The sequence below is a fragment of the Panthera pardus genome, unplaced genomic scaffold (genome assembly GCF_024362965.1).
Source record: "Panthera pardus isolate Hobbes unplaced genomic scaffold, ASM2436296v1 HiC_scaffold_7, whole genome shotgun sequence".
In the NCBI taxonomy this organism is placed as follows: Eukaryota; Metazoa; Chordata; class Mammalia; order Carnivora; family Felidae; genus Panthera; species Panthera pardus.
The window spans coordinates 45,371,066-45,386,812 of NW_026527002.1; the positions used below are offsets into that span (position 1 = coordinate 45,371,066).

The 15,747-nt window shown below is 36.7% G+C and overlaps 1 protein-coding gene across 6 annotated transcripts in view; it reads left to right on the plus strand.

Moving 5' to 3' along the window:
* Nucleotides 1–15,747, plus strand: part of VPS13B (vacuolar protein sorting 13 homolog B) — an 801,572-nt gene that overhangs the window by 696,656 nt on the left and 89,169 nt on the right. For all 6 annotated transcript variants that reach the window (XM_019468011.2, XM_019468006.2, XM_019468010.2 and 3 more), the window contains 3 exons: nt 2,992–3,188; nt 12,160–12,341; nt 13,632–13,981. In XM_019468011.2, coding sequence (XP_019323556.2) covers nt 2,992–3,188; nt 12,160–12,341; nt 13,632–13,981 — 729 coding nt within the window. The remainder of the gene's footprint in view (nt 1–2,991; nt 3,189–12,159; nt 12,342–13,631; nt 13,982–15,747) is intronic.

A 15,747-nucleotide genomic window follows, 5' to 3' on the forward strand; every position in this document is an offset into this window, starting at 1 on the left:
AGAAAAAAGTATGTCATGGAAAGCAAGAAGGGAGACAATTTCAAGAAATGGTGGGGAAAACTGGATTAGTGTGAATGTGTTACTTCAGCATTAACCAGAACATACACCTCTATTTCGTTACACTGTTAGCCTCTTTTGCATATCCATTTTGTTCCCCTTTTTCCCATTTAGCATCTCTCCATACACAAATGTTCAAGTCTCTCTTTAAAGAAAAGAAACTTTGTTATGGGTGGAGGTAAATAACTCCCATTGAAAAATTAAGAATCACTTATTTAGAAATGAAAGGTTAAAGAGATATCTCTTCATTTGAGAAGCTTTTGTTAAGATCCTCTTATGTCCCAAAAAGGGTGTTTAGATGCTAGGAATAGTTTTTTAAATAATGTGTCATTTTTACCTCAAGGATCTCAGAGTCAGCTAAAGGAGACAAATGTGTAAATGGAGAATTGCAAAGTGTAATTAGTTTTATGATAGAGGAGTGTATTAGACATAGAAGTGGCACAAAAGAGACAGCAATCAGCTGCCTTAGAAGAGGAAATGCTTCTATAAGGGGAGACACATCTAAGCCCAGTCCTTTTTTTTTTTTTAAGACAAATGGGATTAACCTACATGTTCCATTTTAAAGCTTTTTTTAAATTTAGTAATATATCTTGAATGTCTTTTGTGTTAGTAGATATAAATATTCCTTATTCATTGTAATTGTTGTATAGTAATCCATTCTGTAGCTCTGCACAGTATATTTAACTAATCCCCTATTGATGGATATTTGAGTTGTTTCCAATTTCTTACTAATACACCCAAGTGCTGAAATAAATACACACTTGTATTGGAATCCCTGTAAACAAATTCTTAGACATATACTTCCAAGGATTTAATAGATCTTGCTAAATTACCAGTCAAAAATAGTGGGTGAAAATGCTTATTCCCACATCTGTACAGAAATTGGAACTGTCGGTTTTTTAAAACTGCCAGAGTAATAAACTAAAAATATTACATTATTAATTTGAATTTGAATGTAAGTATTAGGGAAGTTGACTATCTCTCTTTTTTTTTAAGTTTATTTATTTATTTTGAAAGAGACAGAGACAGCAAGATTGGGGAAGGGCCAGAAAGAGAAAGAGACACAGAATCCGAAGCAGGCTCCAGGCTCTAAGCTGTCAGCACAGAGCCCGACGTGGGGCTTGAACTCACAAACTGCGAGACCATGACCTGAGCTGAAGTCGGATGCTTAACCGTTTGAGCCACCAGCTATCTCTTTTTATTTTTTTATTTTTTGGTTGAGCACAAGAAGGGGAGAGGCAGAAGGAGGGAGGGAGGGAGAGAGAAAGAGAAAGAAAGAAAGAATCCAAGGCAGGCAACATGCCCAGTGCAGAGCCCAATGTGGGGCTCCATCCCACAACCATGAGATCATGATATGAGTCTAAATCAGGAATTGGATGCTTAACCGACTGAGCCACCCAGGTGCCCCTGAAGTTGGCTATCTTTTCATATTTAGTAGCCAATTATTTTTTCTTTTTCTGTGTACTAATTACTGTCAGAGTCTAGGATTTTACTGTATGCAGGCTAATAAATTAGCCTATTAGTGTTTCATGGCTGCTGGCAGAAGACCTGAAACTCCTGGGTTAGAAACAAACAACATTATTGCTCGGGATACAGCAAGCAATTTGAGCATCACATTTGTATTTTGCCCCAGGTCCCACAAGGGCAATGCACAAGGGCCCTCAGGGGGATGGTTTGCATGCAGTAGGTATGTGGGAGAGCCGAGGGACAGGGACGTGGAGCTTGTCGAATCCACCACTTTTAGAGCAAGTCTGCTCTTTGTCCTAAAGAGAGACTTTACCTCATCCCTCAGAGTCACTCTCTGTGAACACAACCTGAGAACTAGCCCCAGGTAACAGCTTTCAGAGCCTTGTATCCTCTACATACCCAGAAGCAACATACAAGGAAGGTCAGGGCCCATGGCTAATTGCCTTTTCCAACATCTTCCCTTTCTTATTTTTCTATATAGTTATTTATCATTTTTTCATTGATTTGTAAGCATTCTCTGCTCTCACAACAATTATTCCTAGATCTGTCATTGAATATCACCTATCTTATCCTAATTTGCTTTTTTTTTTTAATTTGATTTTATCCACTGTTGTTTCGTGGGGGGATTTTCTTCCATAGGTTTCATGCCATACCTATAAAAAGAAAGCTGTTCTATTATGATAAAGATATTAACTGATTTTTTTTCTCCTATGCTTTCAGTTTGCCTTTAACATTTTGATCCTTTTGGAATCTACTTTCATGTAGGAATGATGCAGGGACCCAGTTTGGTTTTACAAAAATAGCTAGACAGTTCTTGCAATCTAATTTCTTGTCTTTCCCCTCCTTGTTTGAAATGGTATCTTCCTTACATACTAAAATTTATCTGTACTTATCTTATACTGTTTTTTGTTCTGTTTCTTCTAATCTGTTTGTACGTTACTATCAAACCTTATCTTTTAATTACTATAGCTTTATAATATACTTAACATCTGGTAGAATTTGTTCCTCATTGTTTCTCTTTTATTTAAAATCTTTCTTGGCTGTTTTCACATATTATTCTTGAATGGGTCTTTTAAAATAAAGTACGTGTGGCGCCTGGGTGGCTCATTCGCTTAAGCATCCGACTTTTGATTTCAGGTCAGGTCATGATCTCACGGTATGTGAGATCAAGCCCTCTGTTGGGCTCTGTGCTGAGCATGGAATCTACTTGGGATTCTCTCCCCCCTCTCTGTTCTCCTCCACTCATGTGCTCACTCGCTCAAAATAAATATACTTTAAAAAAAAGTAGATATACAAGGTGAATATAACTATGAAAAGAAACTCTAAACTACTGTCTTTTTACAACCTTATCCCTTTATAAAAGTCTCATTGTTCTAACTTTTATGGTTTACTTTGCATTTCAATAAATACAGAGCTGTATCATAATTTCTATTTGCAACTTCTAAGATCTTCTCTCTTTTAATATAGATTCCTTGTAGTTTGGAATACTGGGATGAACTCCAGAAGGTTTTTGTTGCATTTCAAGAATTCAGTCTGTCTGAAAGCAAAGTTTGTGAACTGCAGTTGCCGGATATCAATCTTATGAATGACCAGAAGAAATTGGTATCCTCGGATCTTTGGAGAATTGTCTTGAACAGCAGTCAGAATGGTGCTGATGACCAAAGGTAACTCAGTGAAAGAGGAAATAGTGACACTCTACTAGGAAACAATCATCAAGTCAACTTCTCTAATGACCCCTCGCTGGGCAGTATCTTGGCTGTCAAGCCACTGTGTGAACTACAGATGAGAACTAGGAATTAAGATAGAAACTGATATCTCAGAGTCTGTGTACTAACAATCCTAAGTTGTATTCAAAATATGGCCTTGTGAGCCCTCACTAAGAACCTGTTCCTTAAATACAAAAACAAAACAAAAGGTGCAGAAAACAAACTACCAAAAAAAAAAAAAAAAAAAAAAAAGTCTAGTCATCCTGAACCAAAAAATATAAAGGAAAGAGCCACTAATTCTTCAGCAGACTCTTAATGACACAGTAAACCATGTGTGTAATGATAACCCTGGGGCATTAGGAGAAAGATTAGATAAATTGAATTGTCTCCCTCAGTAACCTAAGCTTCAGCACTTCTTCCAGTTTACATATCCCTGTTAATTAAGCCTTTCTGTTCATGCTCCCATAAAAGATGAGAAAAAGATACTAAATCACAATCAGTGGAACAGTTTTCTTGGGTCATATGATAGTGTGTGCACTGTGGGCCTTGGCCCATCTTGCTGTCCATCACTTTCAGTGTCCTACCTTCCAGTTCTCCTGATGAGTTGGCTTTAACATTATCTTACTCCTTTTATATAATCCCTCCTTCCCCCACCCCCCAAACAACATTCTGACACTAACACAGAGAAAAAATATCCACCATTCATTACACCCTGCAAAGCAACTGTTTTCTCTTTTTTGTTACCTTTATTTTTGCCCATTAATGTATGCCTTTACAAGGTGATAATTATAGCACATCATATTGTATTCTGATTCCTATTTTATATAAATAGTTGTGAATGCTTTCTCTTTTTTTTATTAAATAATGATACATGTTCATTGAAGAGCATTTTGGAAATAAAGAAAATTCCACCACACGTAATCATAATCGTATCACACTGATAACCTCTGTTATCATTTTAATAGTTAACATGTGAATTTTAATAGTTAAAATGTTAACATTGTAATAGTAGTCTTACTTCAATTACTTTGTGTGCTTAGTAATAATGTTTTATACTTTATATATTCTATTTCTAGGTCATTTGGGCTTTTTAAGAATAGTTACTTTTCTATTACCTAGTAATTACAACTAGTAAAAAGATGTTAAAGGAGTGGGATCTTAATTTTACCTATATGCATAATGTAGCAATGAAAAGAACACCCATCCTGTGAAGAGTTAGCAAATGGATAAGAAGATTGCCTATTCTAAGCTATAGGTTACCTAATCAGAAACCAGGAAATCTCAGAAAATAAAGCTATAAGTAATGAAATTGTGTTTTTTTTAATCTGAGTTTCATTAGTAGTATCAAAGTAGAAATCATTTCTTGATTCTAATCATGAAAGAATGCATTTTCAGCATTGAAAGAAGCACTTCAGACAAGGTTAATTCCCCTGAATCTGAAACATTTATAAAAATTACTTTTGTGGTAGGCTTAACATTACAGAAATGTGGAACCTTTAGGGAATGGAAATTTATGCAGACAATCAAATTCAGGCAATTTTTCACCAAGCTTTTGACAGTGTAATCACAGATCTTTTGTCCTCACCTGGGATTTTTCAAGTTACCTAATATTTCACAACTGATCTTGCTTTGTTTGACATTAACCATTTTTCAGATAGAATTTGATATTAATGAAATTAAATTTAAAGAGTTGGTTTGAAAGTCCACATAATCAGACCCTACTAAGACACTTTTCAAAAGGAACAGTAAATATATTTTATCCAATTTCTACAAAGAAAACATTAGTGCTATAATAATATGTTAACATTTCATGTAGAAAGAAAACTGTTACAGTTAGCTCCAGCATATTCTGTCATGAGAAATTTAGAACTGGACAAAAACCTGATGCTTTTATGATTGAGATTATCTTAATATTCTCAGTGGTTTGAGAAGGATATTCATCAGATTATTGTACATTCCAGGAAGAAAGTTTATAAAAATAAGTCCCATGAAGCTTAACGTTAGAAAAAAAAAAAGAAAAAAGAAAAGAAAAGCAAAGAGAATCTTGTCTACAATTGGCATAAGGTTACAACAGTGCAGGGCAGCTCAGTGGTAATGAGCTTCCCTGTATGTATGCAAATGGAAGCACTATTTAATAGAGAAGTCCAAGTTAGAAGACCTGGATTAAGTCCTGGATTCATCACCAACTAGGTATTTGGCCTTGAGAAACTGATTTCTGAGTCGAGGCCTTAAGAAATGAATAGGAGCTAACCAGTCCAAAGGGTGTCAGGTAGCCTTCATTACAAAGGACTGGAGACCAAAGAGCCAGTCTCTTAAGCCTTTGTCTGTTTGTCCCATACAGGTAGATTCTCTTTAATTCATTGCCTGTGGATTTGTAATAATTATATCCCACCACCTTTTTAACCAGTGGTTTGCTTGATCATATGAAAATGAATGACTGGTAATGATTATGCTTTTCCAAAGGTAGCATTTGAAGTAGAGTAACATCAAAACTGTGGGCAGGATTAAGCGATGGTACAACATCCTGGGGCTAGGAATCCTGGGGAACCATCCCATCCTTAGGCCTGAAGGATAAAGGGAAATACCTGCCTCAGCCCACTCTCCTCTCTCCTTCTAATCTCCTATGGGCACCTCCTGCCGGCTGAACCAAAGAACAAGCCAGAGGACAAAGCAGCTTGTTGATAGAGTCCAGTGGCAGAGAAGAGGATGAGGAATGGTGTAGAAAGTGGATCTCGAGAACAAACAAAGTAGCCAGTAACTACACACTGTACTTGGAATTTACAGTTTCTTACCCAAGTGACTGGCCCTCGAAGGAGAAAAAGGGAAGCAGAATGGTGGGCCCAGTTCTCAGGCTTTGGACCACTCTGCTATGTTCCCTGGGTTTGGAATCAATTAGATGTCTTCTGATGGACCAGAACAGCTGTCTAATTTGTTTCCCCCTCTTACCTTCACTCCAATAACTAATTCCAGAAGTATGTGACTATGTCAAGTCACACAAATTACAGGTAATTATCATGTAGCACAGTAATCACTGTGCAGATCTTGATATATATGTCCACTTAACTTTATTACCAGTTGTTTGATGATAATGCTAAACTCTCTTCACCTGTGCCAAGTCTTTGGTGGTTTGTTGTACATATTGCATGGTCATTTTCTGACAACATTAGAACATGTGAAAGCATATTGCTTATCAGGACTTTTTTATCCCCACCCCCAAAATACTGGTTAATGGAAGAAGGCAGCTTAGGAAAAAAAGTGGCTTAAGAGTGTGTGGCTCTCTCTCCATGCAATGAAAATTGAAACTCTGGTGAGATTTTTGGAGTACTTTCATCTTTGGTTGTGCCGAAACAAAATATTTTCTCCTACTCCCACTTTTCTCATAAAAGAGGCCACAGTCTCCTCATATTTGGTAATCTTTGAGACAATGATCAGTTGTTTGTTTGTTTATTTGTTTGTTTGTTGAAGAGGAGAAGCTCTTCATTTTCCAAAGCTTTGATTGTTGCATAGACAGTGAAGAAATTAGAGAAAGAGCATCGTGATGATCAGGTCTCTGGATTGTTTCTTTCCTCTCCACCAGTTGAACTTTCTCTGGCAGAAGATGACCATGGCCTCCAGATTCTGTTCCTTTCCATTTGGCTACTTGGATATGCACTTGTAGATATACCTAAATTTGTTGAGTACCATTTTAAAACATCTTTTGACTTTCATAAACCATTTAGGTGTAAACCAAACATTCTTTGTAAGGCAGGACGTATGTTTAGCCTTCTCTCCTGGGGGGGGGGGGGGGGGGGGGAGGGGGGCGGGGGAGAAGGGATGCTTGTATTTTTCCCCAGGTGTCTTTTTGAAGCCTTTTACTATTTCCTTTGAGTTGGTGATTGAACTTTATATAACAACAGGGAGTTGGTCTTTTGCTAGGTAATCCTTTTCCCCTTAACACATTCCCCATAGTATTCAGTGTTCACCTAAAGTTCCTAGGCTGATGATGTTAACATGACACAGAAATCTCTATGTCATGGTGCTTATTCTCTGAACTGTGGAAGATTCTCTTTCTCTTTTTAATGTCAGATACAAAGGAGTCCTTTACCTGAGGGCCTGTTTAAGCCTGTTTTGTAAGCCATGGATTACAACCCATTTAGTGGCTCATGAGATCAATTTAACAGGTTGCAGCATAAATTTTTTTAATAAAACAAAAAATATTGGTGTGAAAAGGAAAAATATTGAATAATTTCACATATGCGAGATACCAAGAGTAGCAAATTTACAGAGACAGAGTAGAATGGTGTTGCACAATAATGCAAATGTACTTAATTCCACTGAACTGTATACTTGGTTAAAATAGTCAATATGTTATATATAATAGTATATTTATAATATATTCATAATATATATTGTTCTATAATATATAATAGTATATTTATGTTATATATATTTTTTATTTTTAATAAACCTACCTGTCCCCCTCTGCCCATTTTATATGTATACTAGAGTATAATAAAAGTGTATTTTTTACCTTGGGTTATAATTAAAACATTTTAAAAATGATGATTCTAAGGGGTAGAGAGAACTTGATGCAGAGACACACACACCTTCCCTTGTGTTCTCTTAACCATGTAGCTCTCTCCCAGGATAGACAGAGCAGTATTTTGCAGGAGGCAGGAGAGAGTTGAGGTGAACTAGCGTTGGGAGACCATGCCACATTGAGATGAATGTCAATGTGATATTGTAAGACCCCTTTTGGGAGCTAAAAGTAATCATCAACAGTTAACGTTAAACTGAGTAACCAGTATGGTACCCTGTTTGCCAACTAGAAATAGAATTTTTTTTTCTGTTAAGGAGTGTTAGATATTATACTGAACATTTCGTATGCAGGATCTCCTTTGATACTCAGTCATTCAATTACTGTACCCATTTTACAAATGAAAAAAACTGAGATTTAGCCACGTGGTGATATAACTTGTCCAAGGTTGTAATATCCATGATAGAAGTGCAAGCATGTTCACAAGTTCTCTCACCCAGTTATTCTCTGCTTAATCTCTCTGCTGTATTTTGCTATATTATAAAACTCTTCTTACTACAGAGGGATCCAGAGAAAAGCTCAAGCCTTCGTCAGTTGAGTCAGATCATTGTTGAGTACCCGCACTGCTCTAGGGGTTTACCCCAGAATGGCATCCAGGGGTGAATCTTTAAGGACTGTGCCTTGGTCCGAGCAATGCGTATGGATCAATCAGGACACAGACTTACTAAAATATTCCTTGTTTAAAAAGTGATACCCCTCTATAAGTTACCCTTCCAGTTGATAAGTAACCTTTTGGCTAAAATGAAGATGTGGGTATGTAAAACTTCTGCCATACTTTCCACTTTTTAGAATATTTCCACTATTCTAAAAAGTTGGGTTTTCATTAGGATCTTAGAGATATTTCAACTAACTACTGAATCTTGAGTTCTGTGTATTCCTGTTTGAGAGGTGTTACTCCTAGGAATCGCCAGTTTTACTTTCCTATTTCTGCTGATTACACATCTCATAAATTATGTTTTTCCTTTTGATAATTGGATCAAAGTTCATTGTACCTAATTAAGGCAATTATACAAATACAGCTGCACCTAATGTCCCTAAGAGGGTCATTACTCTCATATATGACTGTTGAGATCGATTTTTTAACTTTTTTAACGTTTATTTACTTTTTGAGAGACCGAGAGTGAGCGGGGGAGGGGCAGAGAGCGAGGGAGTCACAGAAATCAAAGCAGGCTCCAGGCTCTGAGCTGTCAGCACAGAGTCCAACGCGAGGCTTGAACTCATGAATCGTGAGATCATGACCTGAGCTGAAGTCAGACACTTAACCGAGTCACCCAGGCACCCCAAATGTTGAGATTTTTTTAATCCTTGTGTAAGAGGTAGACATACATAGGTTACTTTTATAATGACAATGATCATTTTATAATGACAATGACAATAATGACAATGATCAAATTGAGTGTGGAAAAACTATAATTTTACTGATTCAAAATACATGTAAAGTATATTCAGATTGTGTATACCATGTTAATTTTGTTTAAGAAATTTTAATTTTGATATGACTCCAATTTTTGAGTAAGTCTGAATTTTTATTTTTTTTGAGGAATAAAAATTATTTATTTATTTTTTTTTTTACTTCAATGATAGAAATTTATTTTCTCACAGTTCTGGAGACTAGAAGTCTAAGATCCATGTGTTGGCAGGTTTATTTTTTTCTGAGGACTCTTTCCTTAACTTATAGATGGCTACCTTCTTGCTGTGTTCTCACATGGTCTTTTCTCAGTGTACACACATCTCTGGAGTCCCTTTGTGTGTCCAAATTTCATTTTTTTTTAATATATGAAATTTATTGTCAAATTGGTTTCCATACAACACCCAGTGCTCATCCCAAAAGGTGCCCTCCTCAATACCCACCATCCACCCTCCCCTCCCTCCCACCCCCCATCAACCCTCAGTTTGTTCTCAGTTTTTAACAGTCTCTTATGCTTTGGCTCTCTCCCACTCTAACCTCTTTTTTTTTTTTTTTTTCTTCCCCTCCCCCATGGGTTTCTGTTACGTTTCTCAGGCTCCACATAAGAGTGAAACCATACGGTATCTGTCTTTCTCTGTATGGCTTATTTCACTTAGCATCACACTCTCCAGTTCCATCCACGTTGCTACAAAAGGCCATATTTCATTTTTTCTCATTGCCACGTAGTACTCCATTGTGTATATAAACCACAATTTCTTTATCCATTCATCAGTTGATGGACATTTAGGCTCTTTCCATAATTTGGCTATTGTTGAGAGTGCTGCTATAAACGTTGGGGTACAAGTGCCCCTATGCATCAGTACTCCTGTATCCCTTGGATAAATTCCTAGCAGTGCTATTGCTGGGTCATAGGGTAGGTCTATTTTTAATTTTCTGAGGAACCTCCACACTGCTTTCCAGAGCGGCTGCACCAATTTGCATTACCACCAACAGTGCAAGAGGGTTCCCGTTTCTCCACATCCTTAAGTCTGAATTTTTAAATATAGATTAGCTCAGCAACCATTTTAGTCAGGATTTTAAGATTAAAGGAATATTATTAACTACTTGAGTATGTTAGGAGTTGCTATATAAGCCTAAAAAATTATCTCTTTAAAAATTTATGTGTATATCAATTTAGAAAAAAGTAAAAAATTAATCAATTTGTTATTAATTGTAGCACATACTCATGTTTTAGCAGCCTTTTTCAATATGTTATATATAGTATCTGCTAGTCTCAAGATAGGAAAATAAATCTTGGAAAATCTCAAGAGTATCAAAAATTGTAGTTGGCAAGAAGAGCGTTTCAGATAAACACCTCAAATTGTGTACTCACTATTTTTAAACTGATCTCATAGAACTCTTGCCTGGATTTTTAATAATATTTTGACTAACATTATACCTTATTTCTAACAACTTCTGAAAGTAGTTCAAATGTGTAAAACACATGTACAGCTAATACACTTTGCTCCTTCTGATTAAATACAAGTTTTAATTTTACCTAGTGAATGAAATCCGTTATTTGTAACACCACAAATAAATTCCTAGAAGGCAGTTTGGATTAGTATGCCCATTTATAGAAGTTTCAGAATATACTTAGATGCATTTCTTGGACATAGCATTTAATCAATAACAAACTGCCTCAGAGTTTGTGTTTTCTTTGTAGACACTGGAGATTTACTTACATTGCAGTAAATACCACTACGTAACTATAAACCTCTTAAAGTTGAATACCCAGTAAATGTGTTGGGATGCTCCTAGCTTTCATTTTCACAACCTCTTTCAACACTTAGCTGAAGATTCACACCCTGAGAATCTCACATGATGCACCTCACGCCATTCTGAGTTCCTCTCATGTTTCTACTCTGGCAGCACTCTGACTTTCCTGTTCCTGGGTGGTTGTTCTATTTGATAATGTTTCTAAATGTCTACATATTTTATATCACCAGTTGACGGTGAGTTCTTTGAAAACCAAGGATTTATTTCCTTAGTTTTCCTCTCCTAGTTCTCCCTAGGATACTGTAAATCACAGTGTTTCTCCTCTAGGTTCCTCATGGACTTGGAAGCCAGGCTATGATAGCTGTAGAACAAATGTCTGGTTTGGAAAGAAGAGGGTGGAGGAGGATGAGAGAGAATGGGGCGGCATCTATTCAGTGTTCCACAGTTACCAGAATGTACCTTGCCCCATCCCAATCCCCAGTTCTCATGCCTCTGCTAGCCCTGAGGCAAGGCAGCTAGGCAGCATGTTTCACACACACACCAGAAGCCAGCATGTACAAACTCTTCCCTCCTACAGATGCATTCACTATTCCTTTTAATCTGATTTTACTTGTTTAAAATGGTGTTAGGAGGATGGGAAAGTGAAGAGAGGACCCATGCAGTATAATTGTCCACGGGCCCTTGTTCTTCTGGACATGGTCATAATTTTATAGCTCCTAGTAATTAGTGGGTGTTCAATAGAGCATATTGACTAACCCATAGCAATATGGATATGGACAATCTGAAGAAGTAAAACAAAGTGAAACATTTATGGTGACACCGACAGTAGTGGGTTTTTGAACAGCAGAGTCATGCTCCAAATTGTGTTGGTCTTAAACTAATGAAGACCAAGTTGTCCATAAATTATGTGCAATGTGGATGGAAAATTGGGTTGGAGGTAGGTCAACATGACCTGGAGTTTGAGGAATCCTTTGAAATTTTTCAAATAATAACTTAGAGACAATAATCAGCATGAAATTAATTTTTAAGCACAAATAGGTTATGTGAGTAAATACGGAAGATTTGATGATAACATATTAACTATAGGATTACAAGTGCTAGCTTTAGAAACCCTTATAGAAAGACATTTTACATATATGGTACTGGGAAATCTAGGTTATTGATCTTCTTTTATTACTTACTTCCCACAGCTCTGCAAGTGAATCTGGTTCTCAAAGCACTTGTGACCAACTTGTAACTCCAACAGCCCTAGCTGCCTGTACCAGAGTCGACTCCTGTTTTACTCCATGGTTTGTCCCATCTCTTTGCATTTCCTTCCAGTTTGCCCACCTGGAGTTCCATCTTTGTCATCACCTTGACCAACTAGGCACAGGTACTCTCTACTTTAGCATCAGAATAACATCCACTTAATACTGTTTTTCTTGAGTGTTCTCAAGACACAATTCATCAATTTTTACCCAGAGAACTTATTTTCTTTTCAGGAAGTAAAAAGTCGTGGATGGATTTTCATTCTGTAAATTACAGGATTAGTGATGTTTCAGAGTACTGTGATTGCTAATCCCTTCCACTACCCAAACCTCCCTCACTACTGACTGCCACCCGTGTGGCAATTTTTAGAAGGGGCATTCATTTCCCCTCATGACACTGGCAAGATTATTCTGACGTTGACTTCATGTAACAGGTGTACCCGTTACTTATTTCATATGATGTTAAACCATCATATGGCCCTGTTGTATAGATTGCCAGTAGTATTGAACTGACATGATTTTGCGTGCTTCCTAATGAGAATTTTCAAGGAAGTTACCAAAAATTGCAGGTTTTACTGTTATTCCAATTAGAATCTTTTTGAAGGAAATACATCTGTTCCTATTCTATGTCCTGAGCCATTACATTAATGATGGGTAGATTCCAGAAGTATTTGTTATTACCTGATTGCAAAAGCATGAATACATTCTACAAAACATGGGCAAATTCTCCAGTAATTGAAAGGACTGTCAATTTTACAAGTTGGTAAGGTGGAAGATTAAATTTTCCCACACACTGTAAGTGGCCTTTTATAAATTTGCTAATGTTACATGAATAATTATGCCTAAAAGTCTATATCAGACCATTCCTAGTTAGAACATTTGATTCAGGTTTTCAACCTACGTGTAATGGAAAAGGAAAACAAATCAGATTCAAAAAATCAGATTCAAACGAAACACAGCTGCTGTTAAGCATCTTGCCTTTTCAGCAAAAAAAAAAAAAAAAAAAAAAAAAAAGGAATTTAACCTGCTTTTTCTAACTCTCTTTGAGTCGTGTTTTTGTTTTTGAGATTTGGTTGATAGATACAGAGCATTTCATGAAACTCTTCCTTAGATAGTTACCTCCTCCTCATTTTATTTGTTGTCTTCTGTGATAAAATTTTTGTCTGTGATAGTGAATGTAAACCTTGGACAATATGTTTGAGACATGCTGATTGAACAAGACAGTTTTGTTTGCAAATATTGAAGGTTCATAGTAGTTCATATATTACAATGCCTTCAAGAGAATCTTTGCATTTATTATACAGCAAATAAAGAATTCAGTCACCAAAGAGTGCATAATTTAAATGTCATCTCTTTGTTTCCGTAAAATATTGGCTCATCTCAATTGCTGTTTTTCTTGTTTGTTTTCTCAACAGCTCCACCGCAATACCTACAGCCGTTTATTTCTGATAAAAATGTGCCCTCTGAACTTGAATACATGATTATTGCCTTCAAAGAGCCACACCTGTATCTTCGACAATGGAACAATAGTTCTGTCTGTCAGGAGATCCGGTTCTCAGCTCAAGCCGACTGTAAACTTCTGGAGTGCAGAAATGTCACAATGCAAAGCGTGGTGAAACCCTTCAGCATCTTCGGGCAGATTGCTGTTGCCCATGATGCAGCAGAGAAGCTGCTTGACTGCACCGTCATCGTGGACTCTATATTTGTAAACTTTGGGCAACATGTAGTTCATTCTCTCAACACTGCAGTACAAGCTTGGCAACAGGTATGCACATCCTACAACGGTTTACAGTGTGTCTGCGTGTGATCTTTTACTAGGCGCTCTGTGTTACCACTTCTAATAGTAAGTTAAGCACAAACAAAAATGGGAGAGAATGAAGAATTTGATGGGCACCATAATATTTGGGGTTTTCTCTGTTTTGGCAAAGTGATGCATGTTATTTTTCAAAGCTTTGGAGAGTATGGGTTCTCTCCACATGCATAGGAGATCATGCCCACATTTTTGTGACTAATGTACCACATCTGTGTGGAAAGTAACATATTCCCAGAAATTTTTTCCAAGTATTACGGCTTTACTTTGCCAAAGCTTCAACTTAGTTATGTATCAAATTGTCTAAGCATCCATTGCAGAAATGAAGAACCTGTGTGAACCTTTCTGATAGCAAGCATTTCAAAGAGAAAAAGCAGTGAGAAGAAATACGTAAGCCCAAAGAGTCTTAGTCATTTCCCCTACTATCCTGCCATTTTTCAATCAGTTAAAGACTCTTGATCGGTAATGTTTTGTACTTTTACCTCTTGCCAGAAAGTAGCCATATCCAAACAGGGGATGAAGCATAAGTCTCTGCTGAACAGCATATTTAAAATGAGGAACCTGCCTGTGCCACTAGCATGAAAATAATTTCACAGAATGTTTGTATAATAATGTGCTCGGCAATATAAGAACAAATCATTTCTACTTCCTTGCCGATTGTCAGTATAATATTGTTTTTCCATAAAGTTTGTGTTGCTGTCTAAGCTGAGACATTTCCCCCACATTTTGTATATGCTACCTGCATTTGTGCAGAGCTGACTCCCCAGGAGAAATGGCCCTTCATCCTGCACTGACCTCATGTAGAGAGGGGGGCGGGAGAGGGGGGCTTTGAGTTCGCTAACTTAAGAATTTTTGTGGGAATAAACTCTGTTCTTTATATGCATGAAGACCTATACAAGACTAAGGAATTAATTACCTAACATGGCACTACAATAGCAAAGGGAAAGGAGATAACACATCTGTTTTGTATTTTAAAATTCTTTTTTAAGGGCATTCCATGGTTTTCTTGTTGCAGAGGACATGCGTAAAATAAGAGCTAGTGTGATCTAAATCTTTGCAGCTGGTTCGAATAGTGATGTGAAAAAAACCTCCATGGCTCCAGTTTCTGTTTTTTGTCATATTTTGAACAATGCATTTAATAAAAAACAAACCTAGAAAATATAAAGGAGTCATTGATAGAGCATTTAAACCCAGGATATTTTTGTCTTGGTATCAGTGCCATTATTAGAGGACTCATGTGTAGCAACTACTGCAAAATGGCCTTCAGAAATATCAGTTTTCTTCCAGGGTAAAAATATTCTCTTAGACATAGCTATACATATAAATAAAATACGGTGCATAAATATTTAAATGTTTTAAACCACATCAGAGTGTGAATGACTGACTGGCTAACACAGTGCCTTGAAGGAATATTCTGAGTTTTTTTAAAAATGGAATTGTATATTTGATTAAGTAGAGCCATATGTCACGTAGCATATTGCTGACAGGTACATTCTATGAATAGTTGATTCTGATTTATACAGGGATTTGGCAATGTTAACATGAGCCACAAGAGGATATACTTCTGTAATTGTTGCTGTAATTTTCTTGTTTCCTCCCATGTCAAGGGTACTTGCCACCAAGTTTTAATGTGGTAGGCATCTAACCCTGTGTATTCTAAAGTAAATACAAAAATGCACTACTTTGAAATTATAGGACATTTGACGTTGAAATGGGTTTAT